This window comes from Mustela erminea, chromosome 20, assembly GCF_009829155.1.
Source record: "Mustela erminea isolate mMusErm1 chromosome 20, mMusErm1.Pri, whole genome shotgun sequence".
Taxonomy (NCBI): domain Eukaryota; kingdom Metazoa; phylum Chordata; class Mammalia; order Carnivora; family Mustelidae; genus Mustela; species Mustela erminea.
This window is the reverse complement of record NC_045633.1, coordinates 8,133,812-8,158,837: the sequence shown is the minus strand read 5'-3', so window position 1 is coordinate 8,158,837 and position 25,026 is coordinate 8,133,812. Positions and strand designations below refer to the sequence as shown.

The following is a 25,026-nucleotide window of genomic DNA, read 5'->3' as shown; positions in this document are numbered from 1 at the left end:
TTTCAATGAAATGGAACAAATAATCCTAAAATTTATATGGAACCAGAAAAGACTCCAAAGAGCCAGAAGAATGGTGAACAAGAAAACTAAACTTGGTGGCATCCCAATTCCAGACTTCAAGCTCTATTACAAAGCTGTCATCATCAAGACAGTATGGTACAGGCACAAAAAACAGACACCTAGATCAATAGAACAGAAGACAGAGCCCAGAACTAGACCCTCAACACTATGGTCAGCGAATCTTCAACAAAGCAGGATAGAATGTCCAATGGGAGAAAAGACAGTCTCTTCAACAAATGGAAACATTGGACAGCCACATACAGAAAAATGAAACTGGACCATTTCCTTACAGCACACACAAAAACAGACTCAAAATGGATGAAAGACCTCAATGTGAGACAGGAACTCATCAAAATCATTAAGGAGAACATGGGCAGCACCCTCTTCAAAGATATTCGCAAATGACATATCAGATAAAGGGTTAGTATGCAAAGTCTGTAAAGAATTATCAAACTCAACACCCAAAGAGCAAATAATCCAATCAAGAAATAGGCAGAAGACATAAACAGACATTTCTGCAAAGAAGACATCCAGATGGCCAACAGACACATGAAAAAAAAATCACTCAGCATCAGGGAAATACAAATCATAACCACAATGAGATACCACCTCACACCAGTCAGAATGGCTAAAATGAACAAGTCAGGACATGACAGATGTTGGTGAGGGGAAACCTCCTACACTGCTGCTGGGAATGCAAGCTGGTGCATTCCACTTTGGAAAATAGCATGCAGGTTCCTCAAAAAGCTAAAATAGAGCTTACCCTATGACCCAGAAATGGCCCCTACTGGGTATTTACCCTACAGATACAAATAGTAGCGATCTGAAGGGGACCGTGCACCTGAATGTTTGTAGCAGCAATGTCCACAATAGCCAAACCATGGAAAGAACCTAGATGTCCATCAACAGATGAAGGGATAAAGAAGATGTGCTATATACATACATATATATATGTATGTATGTATATATGTATGTGTGTATATATATATATGTATGTATATATATATATACAACGGAATACTATGCAGTCATTAAAAGAAACCCAATCTTGCCATTTGCAATGATGTAGATGGAACTAGAGGGTGTAATGCTGAGTGAAATCAATCAGAGAAAGACAATTATCATATGATCTCTCTGATATGAGGAATTTGAACAAGGCAAAGCAGGAGGTCTGGGGGGTAGGGAAGAAAATAATGAAACAAGATGGGATTGGGAGGGAGACAAACCATAAGAGACTCTTCATCTCACAAAACAAACTAAGGGTTGCTGGGGGTAGGGAAAGGGTGGTTGGGTTATGGACACTGGGGAAGGTATGGGCAATGGTGAGTGCTGTGAAATGTGTAATCCTGATGATTCACAGACCTGTATGCCTGGGGCAAATAATACATGATATGTTAATAAAAATAAGTTTTGAAAAAAATTTTAAAATGGTCCCTCTGCATGCACATTGACAAATAAATGGCCTGACTTAACCCAGAAACAATGTAGAACTTCAATGGCCATGATGGGGAAGTTTTGATCATCCCAACCTTAATTTCCTCAAAGCTGAATTGGACAACCATGGCTCTAAAATGGGATGCCTATTTCAATCAGTATTTTGAAGCTTCCAAATGCTATCAAAACTACAAATGCATCTCTCTGTATACAATTTGTAAACTAAATGAGATAATCATACAACTAGAGAGATAAAACAGATTCTGAGTCCTCTTCTTCCCCTCTCTCACCTTCTTTGTCTACACAGCAGAGGCAACAACCTTGTGCTCAGGCCACACCATCAGGCCCCATCTGGCACCATCTCCCTCTGCTCTCTCTGCGCCCTCTCATCTCCCCTGATCCTACCCTCTGATCCCTTCACTAGCCCTGCTTTTTCCTCTGAAGCTCCCTCTGCTCCCTCCTTTCCCAAACCTGTTGAAATCGGCCCCTTTGGAGTTAAGACTTCTGAGGATCTAAAGAGACTCCAGATTTCCAAGTTATCTCTTTTTCTTTCTCTTACTACAGTTGACACCCAATGTTACATTCGTTTCAGGCTCACGATTAGTGATTATGGAAGTTTAAATATTTAAAATGTTATGCTATGTTCACAAGCAGACCTACCATCTATGCCATTCCATTACAACGATTACTGACTGTATTCCTTGCTCTCTGCTTTATGTTCCTGTGACTTACTCATTTCACAGCTGGAGGCCTAGATCTCCCTCTTCCCTTGGCACATGTTGCCCACCACATGACAGGAAGTGGACTGTGGGCTCTCCTTTGTTACAATTGTAAATGATTGGCATCTCTGCTTCCCTCCTGAGAAGAAAGCATCCACCTGGGATAACTTCTGGCCTTAAAAGGGACATAACGGCTCTGAAGAAAAACTGCAGTTTGCTCAAACTCGAGTTAGGTATTTAGGTCACCTGATCTCAGAGCAAGGACCACATCTGGATCCAAGTAGACTCAAGGCATCCTCAACTTCTCACAACCTAAAACGAAATGCCTATACCCAGGCTTTCCTAGACTAACCGGCTACTGTCAACAGTGGATTCCAAACTTCTCAGCCATGACAGGCTTTACTAAACACTGACAAACCTAACTCTATTAATCAGAAAAAGGGGGATGACACAGCCTTTGAAACCTGAAACAGAAGTCGGCCAACAGCCCCTTCCCTCGGGCTTCCTCACTATCAAATTCCATTTTCCTTCTCTCTGCATGACAGGGAAGGGAATGCCCTTGGAGTGCTCACCCCAGGACACAGGGAGCACCATCACCCCGTAGGCTATTGGCGTCAACAGGCAGATGCCGTGGCTGGGGGATACGCCCCCCACCTCAGAGCCATTTCTGCCCCTGCCCTCTGGGATGAGGCCACTGAAGAACTCGTCACAGCATCCCCTTTCACCATCCCCATGCCCCATGTAGTAGAAGCCCTTCTGAATTCGCCTCACACTCAGCATTTTCCAGCCGGTCACCTCACCTCCTATGAAATCCTCCTGCTTACCACTCCAACAGAACTCTTTCTGGTTCCAACAGCCTCACCCCTGCTACCCTTCTGCCCCCCTTCACGTATGAAACCCTCACAGCCGCTTCGCACTGACAGATCACCTGCTGACTCCCTGTGACAACCTGCAGCAAACTGCTCTAACCGATGCAGACTTTCCATGCTCTCCTGATGGTTCCTCTTTAAAGGAGGAAAATGACAAATATCATGACAAGTATGCTACTGCAACTCCCTTTGAACACACTGAGGCAGCACCTTTCCCTCTGGCTGCTTCAGGCCAGCAGGATGAGTTACACGCTCTTACTCCAGCTTCTACTTTAGCCGGCAGCACGACCACAAACATGGATGCGGATACTCGGTATGTGCTTTGGGCAGCTCGCTCATGGTTCTGGAATATTATGGAAGCAATGAGGTTTCCTTCCCTACAAGGGGGATGAGATGGAAAATGGTGCCCATGTTCAAAACGCATCAGATGCCACACTTCTGCCTGCAGATCTGGTCATTAGTAAGGTCCCAGGGATATTCTGCACTTGGATCCCGGGAAGCCAAAGGAAACCCCCTCGCTGATATTCTGTCCAAAAAAGCTTCTCAAAAGGAGATCAATATCCAGACCTCTGTCATGTTCAGGAGGGATGTCCGACCAACTGAGAAGTTGGAATAATTGACCAGACATGGCCAACAATGGGGCCCAGACAAGGAGAAACAATGTTGCAAATCTAATGACACCTGGATAAAAAGAGATATTTTAGGCTTGGAGCAAAGAACAATCTGGCCCTGCCCAATGTTCTAAAATTCCCACTCCTGACAACTGTGCCAGCAGCAAACAATTGCTCTGCTGACAACTTGAGAGCATTCATGAATCACTATGGATGGGGAAATGTTACAACGCCTGCAAAAATGGCATAACTTGCTTGTCTCACTTGTCCAAAATACAATCCTGGGAAACAAGTCCATACCTCCCCTGGGAATTTTAAACCACTCAATGAACCATCAGACATTTGGCAACTGGATTACATGCAATTTCCTCATCTCATGGATATAAGTAGGTGTTAGTCAATGTGCCTATAGGTCTTCTCACTGGACAAAAGCTTTCCCTTGGAGAAAGGCCAATGACTCTTCTGCAGCTAAAATCCTGTTAGAAAAATTACCCTTCTCAGGGAAACCCTCTTAAACTATACACAGTGACCAGAAAACCCATTCTACCATGCAGGCGTTTCACCAGTTTGTGATGTTTCCCTAGTTTTACAACAATTTCATTGTACATTACTGTCCTCTGTCTTCAAAGTTAGTCTCACACAATGACCGCAATACTGGGGACTCACCTGGAAAAAACAACACAGACTTCCCAACTACCTGGGTCAAAGGGATTGCCGTCACTCCTAAATCTCAAGCCCACCCCTTTTTGGAAACCAGTCTCTCCCCCTGGGAGATAGAAACTGGACACTGTGCATTCGACCTCTGCCTCTTTGGACCCACAGTTGGAAAAGGGGATATATTTCAATAAAGCAAAGATCGAGTTGCCTCTCTTCAACCTAACCATGCTGCAGTAGAGCAGACTTTTCCCAGTGCACTCCCAGGGACACTAACCGTGACCGTCACACCTTGCAACCTGGACATTCTGTTGGGAAAGACACCAACACAAAGATTCTCTCCAACCTCCCCTGAGAGGCCCCCTCTCCAATACTGCTAACTAAACCTTGCACTGCCAAACCCCAGGGAATGCATTCTTGGGTCCCCAGGACACCTTTAAAGAAGGCACCAAAGCCTGACTTGACCTGTACATCATCTGGTCACAAGAAGGTTATTACTGCACCAACTGAAATACAAAACATCTGGGGAGACCCCTTTCCCCACATGTCCCGACAAGGCCTGCATTCCTCTCCTCACTATTGCTCCTTCTCCATATTCTGTGCAAAGAATATGCCACTTTATGCATCTCCCAGTCTCTTCCAAAAGGAGGAAGCTTCTTTGGATTATCACCTTTCCAGAAAAAACTCACTTTGATCTTGTGAGCATTTCTAGATGTTTAGAAGGTTCAGAGTTCAAAAGTCGTTCCTTTACCTCTACTACTAACTGAATCCTGATTCAAATCCAAATGCATGGTTTCTGAAGTTACAACATAGCAGATCACTTTTGATAACACATAGAGTTCTAAACAGTTCTTCTGAAAAATCAATACTGTTTGGAAATGTCCTGGAACTATTCCTATTCTTGCAACATGTTCTCTAATGAATGCTTCACGTTTTTCAGTGTACTCTATGTCCCCAAACGTGCTCCCTGATTTCAGTCCATGCGCTTTCCCAGTATTTCACTATTTCGCTCATAGCCACTCATGGAGGACACTTCCAGGAGACATACAGGACTCTGGGTGGGCCTTCATAGGGAGAAAACCTTCCTCCTTCAGCCCAAACGAGTGCCAATAAATATTTTCAGCTGGCTCCTTTCATATATAGGGTCCTGGTATAGAACCAACATATGGTTTGGAATCGTAACCTTGCTTTGGTTCTGCACTTGCTGTCTCTCAGATCCCGAGAACCAGTGAGGGGATGTGGGCTCACTGATCTCAATCTTGAGCAGATACAGACTTCACATGGGGAGCTGGTGAGACTTTCTCCCTTCTAACCCTCCCTGCTCCTCAGCGGTCACCTGAGTAGTTTAGAGCTGTCATGCACATACCCTCCAACATGAGACAGGCCAACCAGAGAAGGCTTTGCTAGCACTGAAACACAATACCACTAAATACAAAAACTTGACTGTTGACTTAAAATTCTTCCAGGGAAATTTCCCTAAAGTTTTAATTTACATTACTGTTAACTCACATACACTGTTCTATTCATTTCAGGTGTAAAATCGTGACTCAGCACTTCCATGCAACACCTGGCACCCAGAACAAGAGTAAGGCTCAATCCCCTTCACCTGTTGAACCCATGCCCCCAAACACCACCTCTCTGATTACCAGCAAGTTGTTCTCTAGCTAAGAGTTGTTTCTTGGTTTTGCCTCTTTTTCCTTCTCTTTTATGTTTTATATCATATAAAGCAAAGATCAAGTTGCCTCTATTCAACCTAACCACACTACAGTAGAGCAGACTTTTCACAGTGCAACTCCCATGTTTTATATCATAAATTCCACAAATGAGTGAAATCGTATAGTACCTGTCTTTCTCTGACTGACTTATTCGTTTATCAAGGCAAAATCTTGGTCAGAACGAGCAAAGTCATAAGGGGAACGTCACAGCAGAGGGAAGAGGCTTTGGATAGGGGGTGTTCTGACACACTACCACTCCATATAAACGGGGGAACCAAAAGCAGGACATGGACTTGAACTTGCACATGGGTACTACACTATTCTAGCTAGCAGAACTCTATTCTCATCTCTCTATCTAACCCCCCACCTCCTCCAACAGGACTCACCCATGAGAAGCCATAATGATTTGAACTACCAGATGCCTCCAATACACTTCTGGTTCTTAGCAGCCTTTCAAATTTTCCTTTCTCTGACAACAGTGAACCTTGCCCAAATCCCCCAATGTGCCAAAGGTTTAGTCACAGCTTCTGTGGCCTACATTCAGTTTTCCTTCCTTCTCCACAAACCCAACATTTGCTGGTAATTCTAACCTTGAAGGTTAGAAACTGGACGGCACACTGTTTTTACCTGGGGCTCTGATTCGAGCAGTAATCAGCAAGTGGGTCCCAAGTGCATTCTTCTAGGGCGCCCCGAGAGTCAGCAGTTGGGGTTTTCACCTCACAGCTACATGCTGCTCCTGTTCCTCTTAATTTGAGTCCGGATTTCTCCCCAGAAACAAGCCTGCATCTGTAACCAACCAACCACGGCATCTCCGGGATGGCACTACGCGACCCCTGGGGCCAGGGATCAGGCCCTGAGTAAAATAGGTCTTATTCAAACACCCTCGGGGAAAATGAGGACCAAACTGTGGGAACAACACGAAAAATGCAACAACGAGGCGGCTCACCTACCAGCATGTCTCGGGAGGCCGCCCAGAGCTCTCAGCCAACAAGGCCACTCCAGCATCACACCACAGGAGGCACCAAGCTGCTGCAAAGACCCGAGGGTCTCTCCGGGGCAGCGTCAGAACTTGCTGTAAATGCAGCCCTGAGGGTCTGAGGGTCTGAGGGTCCTCAGCTGGCGGCACAAACCCTTCGTGCCCTGAGGAACCCAGCGTCAGATGACGTCATGGCGCACCGCCTACCCCTAAGGCTCTGAGCACAGGAGCAAACAGCCCCGCTGGCTGGAGGCATGCGGGCGCCCTCTGCCGGCTGCCCTGGGAATCTCCGCAATGCTCTAAGGGGACAATGAGGGGGTTGAGGGGACTGGGGGCACTGGGGGACTAATGGGGTGCAGGGGTGTGGCGCTGCTCTGAGGGAGGCACTGAGGCTGCTCTGGTCCCAGGAAGCCTGTCCCTACACTGGGACAGGCCTTTACGACAGCACCTCAGATCCAAAAATCGATTCCTTCTCCTCTCTGAGTGATGAGTGAAGCCAAATTTGACAATGTCATTACATAAATTGGAGTGCTTGCCCTGCTCCCTTCAAAAATACAGAATGCAGGGCACCTGGGTAGCTCAGTTGGTTGGGCAAATGCCTTCAGCTCAGGTCATGATCCTGGGACTCCAGGATCAAGTCCCGCATCGGGCTCCCAGCTCCGAGCTCCGAGGGAAGTCGGCTTCTTCCTCTGAACTTCTCCCCTCTCATGCTCTCACTCTCTCTCAAATAAATAAGTCAAGTCTTGAAAACAAAACAAAATACACACTATGGAAGTACAAATGTAAAGGAACAGACACCTGTGTTTACCCACCAAAATGTTCCTACGACATAAGTCACTGACACCCGTTACACTCTTTGAATTTTTCTTTCCTTCTTCCTTTTAGGAATAATTTCCGCTCAGGTCACGATATATGAAAGTCCACTGATACAAGACATCATTTAGCACCAAGATCTTGATTGCGAGAATTTTCGACCTTACCAATAAAATGTTTGGTGACACATAGGTGACAGAGTCAAAATGCAATCCTAGAGGGACCTACAGATGCGTTATGAATTTACTGCATGTCTCTTTAGATCCTATTTTCAATGAAAGGGACTTTAGACATGGTAGATGGATGAAATCCTTTCCACCAGTCTGGTAAGGAACCAATTTTACCTTCGACTACTAACTGCCATCTCTTCCCAAGCAGGAGGAGGTGAAGTAGACGTTTCTGCTTGGATGTAAGAGAAGGCTGCACGGGTTGAAACTGTCCACCTCACATCCCACGTCAGGATGGGCAGGCAACATGACGATAGCAACCCCGCATCCTGCTGCACATTGCCAGCTCCAGAGGGAGAACATGGACCTTATTCTCAAATACTCTGGGTTGAGATCAGCTGTGCCTCTGTGCCAGATCCAGACTGCAGGACTTGGGCCTGGTTTTGGAACATGAGCTAGGCCCTGCTGGTGCAGGAGGAACGCAGCAGGGACAGGGCAGGGAGGGAGATGGCTCGGGGTCACTTCCCCACAGGGCAAGCACTAGAAACTACCTGCCAAAGAGCAGCATCCTCTCCCTCAAGCCACCTCTCTCCCTGACGAATCCTGAGGCTGGGCCCCACATCCCCAGGCCGAATGACAGGGACTCATCCTCCCAAGTGCAATGGCCCTTGGAGGGAGATCAGAGCCCTGAACGCAGAGAACTCTGATGCCCAAGATTCCTGCCTTTTCTTGCCCCAAGACTCAAAGCCCCTCCTCCGTGGGCCATGATTCTCCTTCCACACTCCGGGGCCACGTCCCACCTATCTTCCTTGAAATTCCCCCTTGTCCCTTCCTCTCTCTATCCCTGCCACCTCTGGCTCTTCCTCTCCCACTCTCAGACTCCTGGTGCTGCCACACTGTCAGGGTGTTGTCCAGGAGTCCTTGAGAGAGAAGCTGATGAACCGATGACTTAACTTAGTGTCATGGAGTTCCCACACAGATCAAGCATGAGAATCAGTTGGACATCTTCCCATTTATGTATGTAATGTAAGCCCCACAGTGACACCCAGTGAGGTTACAGAGATAAGTGGCCTTTCTAGAGATGTTTTAGGTCTCATACCTTCTCCATTAATATGGGATGATTTGAAAACCACAAATCTTTCTATCCAAAGGTGAATACCCAGGACTGAAGAATATTTTAATGCCACATATGCAGTATCATTTTCATACAGATCAGACCAATTTTTCTTTGAGATTCCCTTTTAGAGTTGTGTTCAAAAACCTATTCAATTTGCAAATATATGTGGAAACCCTAGTTATCCTTTCTTGATTAATCTAGCACATTTGCAATGATGATCAAAGAACAAACCTTGTGGGTTTCATTCTTCTGAAACATATTGAGACTTCCTTTATTCCCAATTTATAGTTATATTTAAATTCAATTCCTTCTTTGCTATAGGCTAATATCCAGGCAATCCAGGACTCCAGAATTGGGCCCATGGCCCTCGGAGGGCCAGGACATAATGGAAGGTAGAGCAAGACCTTCGTTTATACTCACACCACCTCCTACTAACCAGAGGGGATCAGGAGAGATGGTGGACCCAAGGAACCTCAGACACCTGAAGGGTGGGAGTCTGGAGCCATGATGGATCTTGGGAAACCTTGGGGAGCAGAAAAGGAGGAAGGGACACAGAAAGTGGGAACAGGGGAGGCAGGGTTGGATGCCAGTGAGTCTAGGACTGGATCCAAAGATAAGGACTGGGCATGAGTTGAGGGTGAGCCTACCATCAATAAGTACCCTTATGGACAAAATGGGAGTCAAAGAAGAACCTTCGAGGGGTAGGATATTTGAATTCAATAACAGTACCACTGATAACGATACTACAATAAATGTCTCCTTCCAGCCCGAGTGTTCCACTTTGAGTGACAAGCTGAATAATCTCGCTATTCTCTAGGTCATTCTACTGCCTTGCATGTGTGGATTTTCAGTTCTCCTACACAAGGGAAAGTGGAGGTTGATTCTCACGACTGAGCTTGGAGATCTCCCAAGAATGTGTGTCTTTTAAAAGGCAGATTCTCTCCTGGGGCACAGAGGGACAACACCCACCATTCTTGGCAGCACCAGGAGTTAGGAGGGGTTGGGTGCCTCAGAAAGTGACTCTGAGACAAGGATGTGAGTATAAGTAGTTTCTCTGGAAGGGTCTTTGGTGGGAAGAAATAATGGGAGCTAAGACGTGAAGGAGGAGTGCAGCCAACACACAAGACAGGGTGTGAGTTTAGAGCTCACTGCTTGGGCAACTCTGTCTCCATCCATTGCGAACTTCCAAGAGATGTGCAGAACAGCCCTGAGTCATCCCATCCAAGTGCGAAAAGACCCTCACGGGATGAGTGTTGCTCTTATGGACATTAATTACCCAGCTGATGACCTCACTGCCGTGGCCAAAGAAGCCAAGGAAGCCAATGGACACCTTCAGGCAAAGAGCTGCAGGCAACTGCGGGAGGCAGCCACTGTGTGGACAAGACAGAGCTTGCCAGTGAAGACCCCAGAGGGCACCAACCCTCTTCTCTCATGGGTGTATTCCCTAGCACGACCAACGGTATCTGAAATACTGAGAAATTAGTGTAGTACTGCACATCACACACCAAATGACTGCCAGGATGCCTTCCTTTCATTATTGTTTACAGTCGCAACACTGATACTTCTTACATAACAAGTAACGGCTGTCCTATGACTACTCCAACCCCACTCTTTCACTCCAGAAGTTTCAATTGAAGCAACTCTTCTTCCAAGCACTCTTCAAATCTTGCCAAAGACAAAGATATGAACCTTTACCAAGGGATGCAGTATTATCGACAGTGTATAACTTGTGCCAAGAACAGTGAACAATTTTGTCCTCCAGGAAAAAATTCCCATTCCTTAGAGTCTCAGAAGACATGGATCTTAGGCTTAAGATCCTCCCTATCCTTGAAATTAGTATTAAGAAGTGCAGCTTTAGAAGCTGAACAGCAACTGACAGTATGCTGAAGTAGTGAAAAAATAAAAACTCTAATCATGTTCCCTTCCTATACACATTAACAAATAACTGTGTATCTTCAAATTGACCATACACACACACACACACACACAGACACACACACACACACTTTTTTTTTTTAGAAAGAGTGAGAGAAAGAAGACTGAATGGGAGGGCTGGGCTAGAGAGAGAGGGAGAATCTTTTTTTTTAAAGATTTTATTAATTTTTTTGACAGAGAGAGAGAGAAATCACAAGTAGACAGAGAGAAGGGAGAAGCAGGCGTCCACCAAGCAGAGAACATGATGTGGGGCTAGATCCCAGGACCCTGGGATCATGACCTGAGCTGAAGGCAGAGGCTTAACCCACTCAGCCACCCACCCAGGTGGCTGAGAAGGACAATCTTCAGCAGACTCCATGCTCAGTGTGCAGCCTGATTTGGGCTTAGTCTCATGACCCTGAGATCATGACCTGAGACAAAATCAAGGCTCTGATGCTTCACCAACTGAGCCAAAAAGGCAGACCCCCATATCAACTCTCTTTGATCCCCTCCAGTAAACTCTAAATAGACTTTGTTGGTATTAATCGTTCTAGTATTACAACCATGATTTTTCTCTCCATGAGTAATTAGCCCCTAGAATGGCAGGCACCAACTTCACAGGGAGCCACGTGAGGACACACACACATTCTAGATTAGAAAACTACATTATGATAGAATCCATAATGTTATATATGTTTTGCCTTAACATAAAACAGATGTAATAGCTTTCTGTGATTTCTATATGGTTGTGTATTACTCAATTTCTGTAACATACACAGATGCTATCATTTAAATAAAACAATAGGAGAGAATAGGTGTCATTACTAGTAAGTAATGGTAAAACTAATTATACAACATTATGCATTAAAAAATAAAAAGCAATGATAACTAATAAACCTTTCAGTGTATAATAGGTTTAGACAAACCAACAAAACGAAATAGGAAAGACAGGACTGAACATTTCCATACATACATACAGCTTGCCAACTACATTCCTTTCTTACAATTCTTCAATGCCACTAGAGTTCACATATAATAGTTTCTGGAATACAACAGAGGGATTCAACACTTCCATGCATTGTCCAGGGCTCATCAGGACAAGCAGTTCCTTCATCCCCATCACCTATTTCTCCCATGCTGCTAACCATCACTTTGTTGTCTGTCATGAAAAGTCTGGATAAAAGACCTCAGACTGAGGCAGGAATCCATCTAAATCCTAGAGGAGAATAGAGGCAGCAACCTCTTTGACCTCAGCCACAGCAACTCCTTGCTAGACACAATCCAAAGGCAAGGGAAACTAAAGTGAAAATGAACTTTTGGGACTTTCTCAAGATCAAAAGCTTCTGCACAGCAAAGGAAACCATCAACAAAACAAAGGGCAACCCACAGAATGGGAGAAGCTATTTGCAAATGACACTACAGACAAAGGGCTGAAGTCCGAGGCCTACAAAGAACTTCTCAAGCTCAACACCCAAAAAACAAATAATCGAGTCAAGAATGGGCAGAAGATGTGACCAGATACCTCTGCAAAGAAGACAGACAGATCACCAACAGACACATGGAAAAATGTTCATCATCATTAGCCATCAGGGAGAGTCAAATCAAAACCACATTGAGATACCACCTTCTACCAGGTAGAATGGCAAAAATTGACAAGGCAAAAAACAACCAGTGGTGGAGAAGTTGGGAGAAAGGAGAACTCTCTCACACTGTGGGTGGGAATGCAAGTTGGTGCAGCCATTGTGGAAAACAGTGTAGACGTTCCTCAAAAAATGAAAAACAGAGGCTAAGATATTTCACACCAGAGCTGAACCTGGTCCAAAAATTATATGTGGCCAAGGGATTCATTGTGGCTTGCTCACTTGTTCTCAGGACCCCTTGTTTTTCCCTTCTTCCCCTTCATCTTCTTCAGAACTAATAGGACAATCAAATATTTCAAATTTACAAAGACATGCCAAGACTGGAAGAATGCAGAGTGAGTTCAATGAGTTTCAGGCTGAAGGAAAAAGATATGACCATGAGGTGGCAGTAACTTGAAATCCCCTTTCCTGGGGGACTGACAGGTTTGCAAGAGGGGGGACCCATCACAGTATTAATCCTTTCAAGACTGGGGACATTGAACAGGGTACACATGTGCCTAAGTAATGCCTTTCTGCAGCCTGACTCGGGGGGGCGGCGGACTCTGCACCAAGGATTTAGAAATCTAACAGCTGTTCAGGGACTTTTAGAGCTGAAGAGTTCATCTCGATTGTTTAATTGACTCACTGACTTTATTTATGATAAGAAAATGTTGGTCACGTTCACGACCTATGGAACTCAGGCAGGCAGTCAATACTTAAACATCTGCTCTCCAGGGTTATGTTCTTAAAAGACTGGATGTGTAGAAAACAAATCTGTCTTAGGCATCAGCAAGAGGTCTTTAACTCATGGGTTGCAACTGCCAGTACACAGGGGCCATCTCTGGCTCACTGATATCACAGAAAAGAAACAGAATCTGTCACCATGAAGATGTAATATATTTCATCATGAAGGTTTTCTTTCCAAACAAAGTTCAAAAAGTATTCAAACTCTTAATTCATTTGATTGTGCTTTGTAGCAAGTGAAAAAAAAATTTTTTTAAATGAAAGAATATTTACTTTAACACTCCCCTCACTGAAGTAGACAGATCATCCAAGCAAAAGATCAACAAGGAAATAAAGGCCTTAAATGACACACTGGACCAGATGGACATCACAGATATATTCAGAACATTTCATCCCAAAGCAACAGAATACACATTCTTCTCTAGTGCACATGGAACATTCTCCAGAATAGATCACATCCTGGGTTCTAAATCAGGTCTCAACCGGTATCAGAAGATTGGGATCATTCCCTGCATATTTTCAGACCACAATGCTCTGAAGCTAGAACTCAATCACAAGAGGAAATTTGGAAAGAACCCAAATACATGGAGACTAAACAGCATCCTTCTAAAGAATGAATGGATCAACCAGGAAATTAAAGAAGAATTGAAAAAATTCATGGAAACAAATGATAATGAAAACACAACTGTTCAAAATCTGTGGGACACAACAAAGGCAGCCCTGAGAGGAAAATATATAGCGGTACAAGCCTTTCTCAAGAAACAAGAAAGGTCTCAGGTACACAACCTAACCCTACACCTAAAGCAGCTGGAGAAAGAACAAGAAAGAAAGCCTAAACCCAGTAGGAGAAGAGAAATCATAAACATCAGAGCAGAAATCAATGAAATAGAAACCAAAAAATCAATGGAACAAATCAACGAAACTAGGAGCTGGTTCTTTGAAAGAATTAATAAGATTGATAAACCCCTGGCCAGACTTATAACAAAGAAAAGAGAAAGGACCCAATTAATAAAATCATGCATGAAAGAGGAGAGATCACAACGAACACCAAAGAAATACAGACAATTATAAGAACATACTATGAGCAACTCTACGCCAACAAATTGACAATCTGGAAGAAATGGATGCATTCCTAGAGACATATAAACAACCATACCTGAACCAGGAAGAAGTAGAAAGCCTGAACAGACCCATAACCAGTAAGGAGATTGAAACAGTCATCAAAAATCTCCAAACAAACAAAAGCCCAGGGCCAGACGGCTTCCCGCGGGAATTCTACCAAACGTTTAAAGAAGAACTAATTCCTATTCTCCTGAAACTGCTCCAAAAAATAGAAATGGAAGGAAAACTTCCAAACCCATTTTATGAGGTCAGCATCACCTTGATCCCAAAACCAGACAAGGATCCCATCAAAAAAGAGAACTACACACCAATATGCTTGATGAACACAGATGGGAAAATTCTCACCAAAATATAGCCAATAGGATCCAACAGTACATTAAAAGGATTATTCACCATGACCAAGTGGGATTTATTCCAGGGCTGCAAGGTTGGTTCAACATCCGCGAATCAATCAATGTGATACAACACATTAATAAAAGAAAGAACAAGAACCATACCTTCCTGATCAAAACTCTTCAAAGTGTAGGGATAGAGGCTACATACCTCAATATTCTCAAAGCCATCTATGAAAAACCCACCGCAAATATCATTCCCAATGGAGAAAAAACAGAAAGATTTTCCGCTAAGGTTAGGAGCACGGCAGGGATATCCATTGTCACCACTGCTATTCAACATAGTACTAGAAGGCCTAGCCTCAGCAATCAGACAACGAAAGGAAATTAAAGGCATCCAAATCAGCAAAGAAGACATCAAACTATCACTCTTTGCAGATGATCTGATACTATATGTGGAAAACGCAAAAGACTCCACTCCAAAACTGCTAGAACTTGTACAGGAATTCAGTAAAGTGTCAGGATGTAAAATCAATGCACAGAAATCAGTTGCATTTCTCTACACCAACAACAAGACAGAAGAAAGAGAAATTAAGGAGGCAATCCCATTTACAGTTGTACCCAAAATTTTAAGATACCGAGGAATAAACCTAACAAAGAGGCCAAGAATCTATACTCAGAAAAGTATAACTACTCACGAAAGAAAACTGAGGAAGACACAAAGAAATGGAAAAATGTTCCATGCTCCTGGATTAGAGGAATAAATATCGTGAAAATATCTATGCTACTGAAAGCAAACTACACATTTAATGCAATTCCTATCAAAATACAATCCATTTTGCTTTCAAGGAAATGGAACAAATAATCCTAAAATTTATAAGGAACCAGAAAAGGCCTCGAATATCCAAAGGAATATTGAAAAAGAAAGCCAAAGTTGGTGGCATCACAATTCCAGACTTCAAGCTCTATTACAGAGCTGTCATCATCAAGACAGCATGGTACTGGCACAAAAACAGACACATAGATCGATGGAACAGAATAGAAAGCCCAGAAACAGACCCTCTACTCTACGGTCAACTAATCTTCGACAAAGCAGGAAAGAATGTCCAATGGAAAAAAAGACAGCCTCTTCAATAAACGGTGTCAGGAACATTGGACAGCCACATGCAGAAAAATGAAATTGGACCATTTCCTTACACCACACATGAAAATAGACTCAAAATGGATGAAGGGCCTCAATGTGAGAAAGGACTCCATCAAAATCCTTGAGGAGAACACAGGCAGGAAGCTCTTCAACCTCAGCTGCAAAAACATCTTCCTAGGAACATTGCCAAAGGCAAGGGAAGCAAGGGCAAAAAGGAACTACTGGGATTTGATCAAGATCAAAAGCTTTTGCACAGCAAAGGAAACAGTTAACTAAAGCAAAAGACAACTGACAGAATGGGAGAAGAGATTTGCAAATGACATATCAGATAAAGGGCTAGTGTGCAAAATCGATAAAGAACGTAGCAAACTCAACACCCAAAGAACAAATAATCCAATCAAGAAATGCGCAAGAGGGTGCCTGGGTGGCTCAGTTGGTTGAGCAACTGCCTTCGGCTCGGGTCACGCATCAGGCTCCCAGCTCCATGGGGAGTCTTCTTCTCCCTCTGACCTTCTCGCCTCTCATGCTCTCTCTCACTGTCTCTTTCTCAAATAAATAAATAAAATCTTAAAAAAATGTTTATAAAAAAAAAAGAAATGGGCAGAAGACATGAACAGAATTTCTGCAAAGAAGACATCCAGATGGCCAACAGACACATGAAAAAGTGCTCCATATCACTCGGCATCAGGGAAATACAAACCAAAACCACAATGAGATATCACCTGATACCAGTCAGAATGGCTAAAATTAACAAGTCAGGAAATGACAGATGCTGGCGAGGATGCGGAGAAAGGGGAACCGTCCTACACTGTTGGTGGGAATGCAAGCTGGTGCAACCACTCTGGAAAACAGCATGGAGGTTCCTCAAAGTGTTGAAAATAGAACTACCCTAAGACCCAGCAATTGCACTACTGGGTATTTACCCTAAAGATACAAATGTAGTGATCCAAAGGGGCACGTGCACCCAAATGTTTATAGCAGCAATGTCTACAATAGCCAAACTACGGAAAGAACCTAGATGTCCATCAACAGATGAATGGATAAAGAAGATGTGGTATATATACACAATGCAATACTATGCAGCCATCAAAAGAAATGAAATCTTGCCATTTGCGAGGACGCGGATGGAACTAGAGGGTATCATGCTTAGCGAAATAAGTCAAGCGGAGAAAGACAACTATCATATGATCTCCCTGATATGAGGAAGTGGTGATGCAACATGGGGGCTTAAAGGGGTAGGAGAAGAATGAATGAAACAAGATGGGATTGGGAGGGAGACAAGCCATAAGTGACTCTTAATCTCAAGAAACAAACTGAAGGTTGCTGGGGGGAAGCGGGTTGGGAGAAGGGGGATGGGGTTATGGACATTGGGGAGGGTATGTGCTATGGTGAGTGCTGTGAAGTGTGTAAACCTGGTGATTCCCAGACCTGTACCCCTGGGGATAAAAATATATGTTTATTAAAATTTTTTAAAAAATTAAAAAAGAAAAAAGAAAAAGAAAGGAAGGAGATAAGCAGGGGCACATGGGTGGATCAGGTCTTGATCTCAGGATCCTGGGATCGAGTCCCACGTTGGAGTCCCCACTCAGTGTTCAGTCACCTTGTCCCTCTGCCTCTCCCTCCTCACCACTGTAGTTGCATAAAATCGTTAAAAAAGAAAACAGAAAAGGAGATGGGTAAAAGGTACCTTTTGAAGATTTTATTGATGAGTTTCCTTCCAATGAAGACTGGAAAGGATAAATAAAACAATTCCTGTTGTCCTTGTAAATTTAATTCTAAAAGAATAAAAGGATTATGGTATCAGGTACCTGCCAAGTTTTCCCTTGGTTTCCAACTACTGTAACAATGTTGGAAAAAATAAACACTGAAAAGTAACAAAAGCATGTTCCAGTGGAGGAAAGTCTGTGCTTTTACCTGGGGCACTGGTTCTAGCAGAACTCAGAGAGGGGAACGCCAGCTCCTCCTTCTAGAAGGTCCTGAAAGTCAGCTATAAAAACTATAAAGTACTCACGAAGGAAATTGAAAAAGACACAAAGAAATGGAAAAATGTTCCATGCTCCTGGATTGGAGGAATAAATATTGTGAAAATATCTATGCTACCGAAAGCAAATGACACATTCCTGCATTCCTGTCCCAACGCAATGTAGCTCCAGTTCCTCTGAAGCGGAGTCACGGCTTCTTCCCAGAAACAAGTCAGGATCAGTAACAAAGCAACCGCAGCATTTCTGATGTGGTGTCCCCTGACCTCTCAATCCAGAGACCCCTGAGTAAAATAGGGCTTGTTCAAATGCCCTCAGGGAAACTGAGGACCAAACCATGGGAAGAGCCCCAGTATGGAAGCGCCCGTATTTCTCACCTACCAGCACGTCCTGGGGAAGCTTCCAGAGCCCCCTCCTCAGCACTCAGCCAACAAGGCAGTTTCTCTGTCACACCTCAGGAGGCAACAAGTTGCTGCAAAGCCCCAAGGTCTCCCCAGGGGTCGGGGGAACTGGCTGGAAATACAGCTCTGACACTCTATCCTGGGGCAGTGAGAGTGGAGCTGGATCCCTGGGTGGCTACAGAAGCCCTTCCTGCGGAGGCCCCTTGGGTCAGAGAAGCCAATGGCGCGCCCTCTGCTAGCCAAGGCTGCGCACAACAGAGATACCGCCCCCTTCCTGTTGGAGGTGCGCGGGCTCCCTCTGCTGGCCTCCCTGGGAATCCCTGCAATGCTCCAATTGGGGCATTTCAGTAGGAGGGACAGAGGGCGCTGTCTCTCCCCTGACAGATCCTGAGGCTAGGCCCCACAACTCCATGCAAAAAGAGGTGCGCTCATCTTCCCAAGTGGAAAGGCCTCTGCAGAGCTCAGCCACTGAGAGGTCGGAGCTGTGGGCTCAGGGAAATCTGATGCCCAGGATTCCCGCCTTCTCTGGCCCTAATGCTCAGAGCACCTACCTACACCTCCTCCACTCTGGTCCTTTATCCACCACCACACAACTACACCACCAAGCGCTGTTCATCCTTGAAACTCTTCTTTGTCTCTGCTTCTGTCTACCCTATCTCCTTGCTTCCTCTCCCTTGCTAGCACTTGCCCAATTCCCCCTACCATTCACTCAGTGTCTCATCCTGACAGTCTTTTTTTTTAAAATATTTTATTTACTTATTTGACAGAAAGAGAGCACAAGCAGGCAGAGAGGCAGGCAGAGAGAGGAGGAAGCAGGCTCCCTGCCAAGCACAGAGCCTGATGCGGGGCTCGATCCCAGGACCCTGGGACCATGACCTGAGCTGAAAGCAGAGGCTTAACCCACTGAGCCACCCAGGCACCCTCCTGACAGTCTCTTGATCACTCCCCAGACCCCCAGGCCTCCCGCTCTGTGCAGCTCTATCTGGGAACACCCCAGGGAACCACCTCTCCTGTCAACCCCTCTCTCCTGCCCTCCTTCGGCGTAGGCCCTGTCACAGGACGTGACAATCCCACTGACAAAGGCTGCTCAGGCTGACCCTGACTGCCGCAGTGCAGTTACCAGCCTCTCCTGGGCAGCATGTGAACAGACTGAACTTGATCCTTCGGTGGCCCTGCCATAACCCCAAAGCTGCTGGAGGATGGCTGCGTCCATGACCTGGGAAGAAGGAGGGCTTTGCAGAATCCAGCAGCTCTGCTGCAGAATGGATTGGCAAAAAGGGCCTAAAAGGGGACAGAAGCATACCCCCAACTCCTCCTGCTGCTGAGGAAGGGATGGGTCTCTTGTCAGTGACCTCTGCCCTGCCCATCCCTCCACAGGGAAACTGTGGGAGCACTGTGGGGCATCATGGGTCTCACCAAGAAAACTGCCGCCATCAGCTCCCCTCAAGCACCCCTGTGGTTGGGGGGCAGCTGAGAAGGTGAAATCACTGCACAAAACCCAGAATAATGCTGGGCCTCCTCACCAGGCTCTCAGGGCCTCAACAGACACCTCATTCTCTGCTCACTGTCACAGCAGACCACTGCCTGGGGACAGGCAGCTGTCTTGCCAATCACTACCCCCTCCCAAACTAGCAGGTGCCATGTGCTCAAGGGGATCTGTCACCAGAGTTAATACAAGCACCAGTGGATCTAAATTCAAGTTGGGCCCCCTCCCCGGAAGGATTCCTGGGGTCCCTTGCAGTAGAGGTACCACGAAGCGTAGTCTTGCTCTATCCTCTGTCACCACCACTGCTGCCAGGGTGTTATCTGTGTGTGAAGGCATGACCCTGTGCACTCGAAGGAGAGGGACTGTAGGTCCTCCTAAAGGCGCACGCTGACACAGACACAGAACCGTGAACGGTTTATTGGGGGGATACCAGGAGAGACGAAGCACAGGGGAGAGGATGGGCAGGGAAAGCACTCAGACCACCAGGCAGAAAGCATTCATATTTTTCTAAATAAAAACTCATTGGAGCCTGGTTGTTGGAGGTCAAGGAAGTCTTCAAATTAGAAAATGATTAGCCTGTAAGGCAAAAGGATTTGGGTTAGTACACTAGGACCTTAGATTTTCCCAAACGCTCTTTGCCTCCCATAGTGTATCTGAGGCCTTGGATGAACACTTGCATGTGTGGCCGCCTCTGCGAGTCTATTTGTAATAGACAATAATTGTCTTCACATCTCACATATAAAGCTCTGATTGTACCCGTTCTCCTAACGACCTTTTACTTCATTGTGGCTGTGACCTGACATTTAATAGAAAAAGGGGGCCCTTTGCCTTGTCTTTGAAATGAGAATGGCCACTACCTGGGCTGAGGTGATACACTCTTAGTGCATTTTGTGGACTTAAGTGAACATCTTTTGACGCTCTTCTGCATGGAGCGATTTTCATTTAAACAGAACAGTGAATGGTCAGAGCCCATGTATTATGCATATTACTTGCTTTAGGGAAAGGATTAGAGGGAGAAAGGGCGACACGTGAGCCAAGAGGGAAAGGGGAGAAGGCGAGGGAGACAGAGGATCCCAGAGAGGCTCCACACTCATCACCCAGGCCGGCTGGGGGCTCAATCTCAGAACCTCGAGATCATGCCCTGAGCAGGATTCAAGATTCTGCTGCTTCACCGACTGAGCTGCCCAGGGACCCCTGCAGGTTCTTTATGGACTTCAACTCCTATTGCTCTAGTGACCTCAGAATCCAGTATGCTCCCCCTTTCACAGATTAAAAAAAAATGCAGAGGTCCTGAGAAGGCCACACTGAGATTTGGTTTTGGGGCTGAGAAAACTGGAACACAGGCAAATCTGCAGGACACTGGGACTGAAGTCCCGGGGGAGGTGCACAGCTGCAGGCAGGGTGGTGACATACATACAGAGGCCTGGTGACAGGGCTCTAGCTAGGGTGGCTCCTGGTCAACCCTGACTCCCCCACGAACAGTCTGACTCTGGCTGACGAGGTGAGGGCAGCCAACCTTCGCCAGACCTCGGTCCCGTCTTCCCTTTTTCTCAAACCCCACATGCTGCAGATGAAGCGAGAGGTGTTTCATCCCTCCCAGAACAACAAAGGCGGATGCTGGACACGCACGATGCTAAGAGACAGACGTCTGCCATTGTGCAACAGAGACACTTCCTGCCCAACAATGGCACCTGCCCACTGCTCAGTGTGTGCAAATAGCCAGGCACACACATGTCTGTGCTGAGGAACTTCAGAATCTTCAAAGCGCCCCCAGCATGGTTTCCCCTTGAATGTCAAGCCCTGAGCACAAATTCTGCCTTTTCTCCACTGACACAACTGCAAGGTGATGATCTGGAAACAGAGACGCCTGTAATCTCTGCATGACGACTTGCCACTTTGAGCAGGAAAGGACACCACCCACGACCCCAGGATATTCCCAACACACACAGGTCAGGACACTGTGAGGCCCAAAGAGGAACAGGACTCCAGAAATGGGTACAACTGAAAACACCCCTGTACTTACTTGGTTTTCCTCTGGGGCCTTCTTGGGCACAGCGCTGCTATTGTCCCTAGGAGCTGCACAGGCTTCTGAGTGGAAAGGAAGCCCTAGAAGGGACGGAGGTGGATTCAGAAGGGCGATGGCCACGCAGGATTCAAGCCAACCCTCTCCCCCTGCGCCAGCCTATTCCATGCTCTCCCTCTGGAAGGTCCTTCCTGTTTCTCACGGGACTCCCCTGACCCCTGTGGATGAAGGTGGGAACAGTCCCTCACCCTCACACGTACGACCACTCTGCCTGGGCACAGATGTTTCCAGAACTAATCTATAACGCTGGACAACTGGGGCCTCCACACATGAGGGTGATGGGAAGGTTGTGCTTCATCCAGCCCAGAGCCCAAGACCTCGTGTCTGCGCAGTGCCCCTGGGCAACGCCTCTGTGTCTGTCCTCTGCGAAATGTCACCTTTCTTCTCCATGGCAGACACCTGCTGCCCAGTGCTGGGCGGTGGACCAGACAGTCCATGAGATGGACGTCCACACAGAGTGGAGGAATGTGACCATGTCCTCACTCGGGCTTATCTTTGCTTTGCAAAGCCTTGTGGTACCACGTCTCCATCCTCTCCACCGACAGAAGTGGCTAAACTGTGAATGTGCTTTATGACTCACATCAGTTCAGATCATCTCACCGAGGGGTGGAGGAACGAGGTGGGGCTGAGGCCCCCAGGTCCCCCAGTGTGGAGGGGGAGGAGGAGGAGGAAAGCCTGGTATATTCTGCCCCACGTGGTAGGGCATACGGAGGGGCCCTGGGCAAGGAGGAATCACTCTCACACCTGTACCGACCTGCAGAACAGACAAGAACATGTTTTAGTAAAACAGACAAAAGTTGCAACACCAAGAGAAGAAACCAAAGCAAAGAGCTCTCAGCACCCGGCTTCTTCCGGAGAGCTGCATCTGCTGCAAAACTGACAAGCCCCTCCCAGCTGGTGCCAGTATAAAGACGGGGGAGAGGGCAGTGGCTGTCACAGGAATAGGCTGTCACCAAACATCAGTGCCCTGGTCTGCCCACGTTCACCAGCAAGTAGTCGTGTCTTAAAGATGAAAAAGGATCATTGCAAACTAGTCAAGCAGCACATTCCAGACACGGGGGCATCGGCATCCAGGACAACACTTCGTCTTTCCTCCTCGGTCCCCGGAGAAGATTCTGGTTAGGTCAGAATAGAGGGAATGGGACGAAACTGAATGCCCTTTCTCCACAAAGTTCCTGAGCCACTCCAGGGGAATCATGCGCTTGAGAGTCCCCAACTCTCCCCACGCTGCCTCGCCTCCTGACAAAGGGTTCTCTCCTCTCTACAGTTTCTGGCCATGGACAAAGACTCTTGAGGAATTAGGGGCTTGTGGTCTGACAGAGGCCCTGGAAAAGCGTCTTCCGAGGAACATGATACCAATAACCCTTCTTTACACTCAGCAGCTGTGTTTGTCTTAAAACACCGTCATTTGGAAATTTCAACCCACTGAGTTCCAGAGTCATTTTGTCCAATGGGAAATGAAGATGGGTAGGCCAAATAAGAGAATTCACAGAAATGTATATGCTTCCCGATGGAAAACTCCACACGTATGATGAGAACAGAAACCAGCTCTTAGGAAAGTTAGGACCAAAGGACCTGCTCCTGGAAGCCCAGTTCAAGGGCTGGGAGGCAGTGGTCAATACAGGTCATCACTGACGTCCCCCATTAGAACGTGTGCGCGGGTTGCGATTCCGACAGTGCACCTGAGAGCTCTGATACTTCAAAATACTTGTAGAAAGGGTGTGAGTAGGTGGTTCTGCATAGCATGTTTTTCAGAGAGGTAAAACAGGGATAACTCGTGAATCTTGCTGTGAGAACGTTCTAGACTGCAAAGGAGACAGTATAAAATTCAGAGAGATTTTCCACAGGCTCCATTACTGAGGATTACCGGACCCATCGAACCCCGGCGTGAGCACAACACCAGCTGCACATGAAGGAAACCTAAAAGGAAGTCGGGCCGGCCAGAGGACTTCACTGGGGAGGGAGCGGTCCTCCTCCCCCACTTACTTCCCAGGGGTGCACTGTAGGCAGGCAGGGGTGCACACACACGCATCCTCCTAAACACCAAGTTGCAAGATGGTAGCACCCATGCCAGAACGGCTACCCACCCCCTGGGGTGAACAGAGGCGGTGGGGAAAACTGCCGTCACCGCATGTTAATCTACGTCTGCACCTCAACACAGACAAGGAGTCTTCCGCCACAGATAATCCACTAAGCAAACCACAAACCAGCCAAACTAGCTGACTTCACTGTGGAGTGAGACGTCATCCTCCTCGAGATATTTACACACATGCACACGTGTGCGCGCGCACACACACACACACACACACACGAGGTGAGCATCCTACCACCATGTGACTCTAAGCATCTACAGCTTGGGGAGGAAGCGCAAAATTGAGGATCTCTAATGGAGCAGCCCAGAGGCTCCTGGGTGAGCGGCGTGCACTCTGAAAGGGATGATCGCAGATCACATGCAACACTACAAGGCCAGGACAGGGTGCTGTCCACACTGCAAAACATTTCAGAAACGGACACAACTCAAAACGCCCACACCACTTACCGTAGGCATCTCTGGGCCCTTTTGAGGGCCGGTGCGGCTGTTCATCCTGGGAACCGGTCTAGGTGCTGGATCAGACAAAGGACAGACGTTTACTGTGGTTTGCATGCCCTCCATGCCTTCCTCTCCCATCTTGCACTCTTTCCCACACACGTGTCCCTTATCAGAGGGTTTCCCACATGACTCAAGTGACTCCTTTGCTAGGAGAGACACCAGTCCCCTGACTCTTGCGGGAGACACTCCAGGACCCCGGTTCCAGTGTTTCCATAAGTAATGCATCCCGTGTGGACAGGTCAGGGTACAACTGTCTGGAAATCAACACTAAAATTGGGGTGCTCAACACACATCAGGCAAGTCACTTTTTCTTCATAGATTAAACATCTAAGCGAGAAGAGCCTTGGGTGGGTGACATCCAGAAACCCCCACCGTGAACGGCCCATATTCTCTTCTCCAGCCACAAAGGATGGTTCGTTTGTCCAGCCTGTGGATGAGACCTAGCATGCGTGACTGACCAACAAGCAAGCATTTCAG

General features: G+C 46.4%; 1 protein-coding gene across 3 annotated transcripts in view; it reads right to left on the bottom strand.

The window, feature by feature from the left end:
• The window catches only part of LOC116580787 (transport and Golgi organization protein 1 homolog), a 59,299-nt gene that overhangs the window by 19,394 nt on the left and 14,879 nt on the right, over positions 1-25,026 (bottom strand). The window contains exon 14 of one of the 3 annotated variants that reach the window (XM_032327487.1): positions 24,347-24,563. The exons of the other annotated variants lie outside the window; for them this stretch is intronic. Within the exon in view, the coding sequence (XP_032183378.1) occupies positions 24,460-24,563 (104 nt within the window). The 3' untranslated portion in view covers positions 24,347-24,459. Of the gene's footprint in view, positions 1-24,346; positions 24,564-25,026 lie in introns of those variants that run through there. 3 annotated transcript variants of the gene reach the window in all.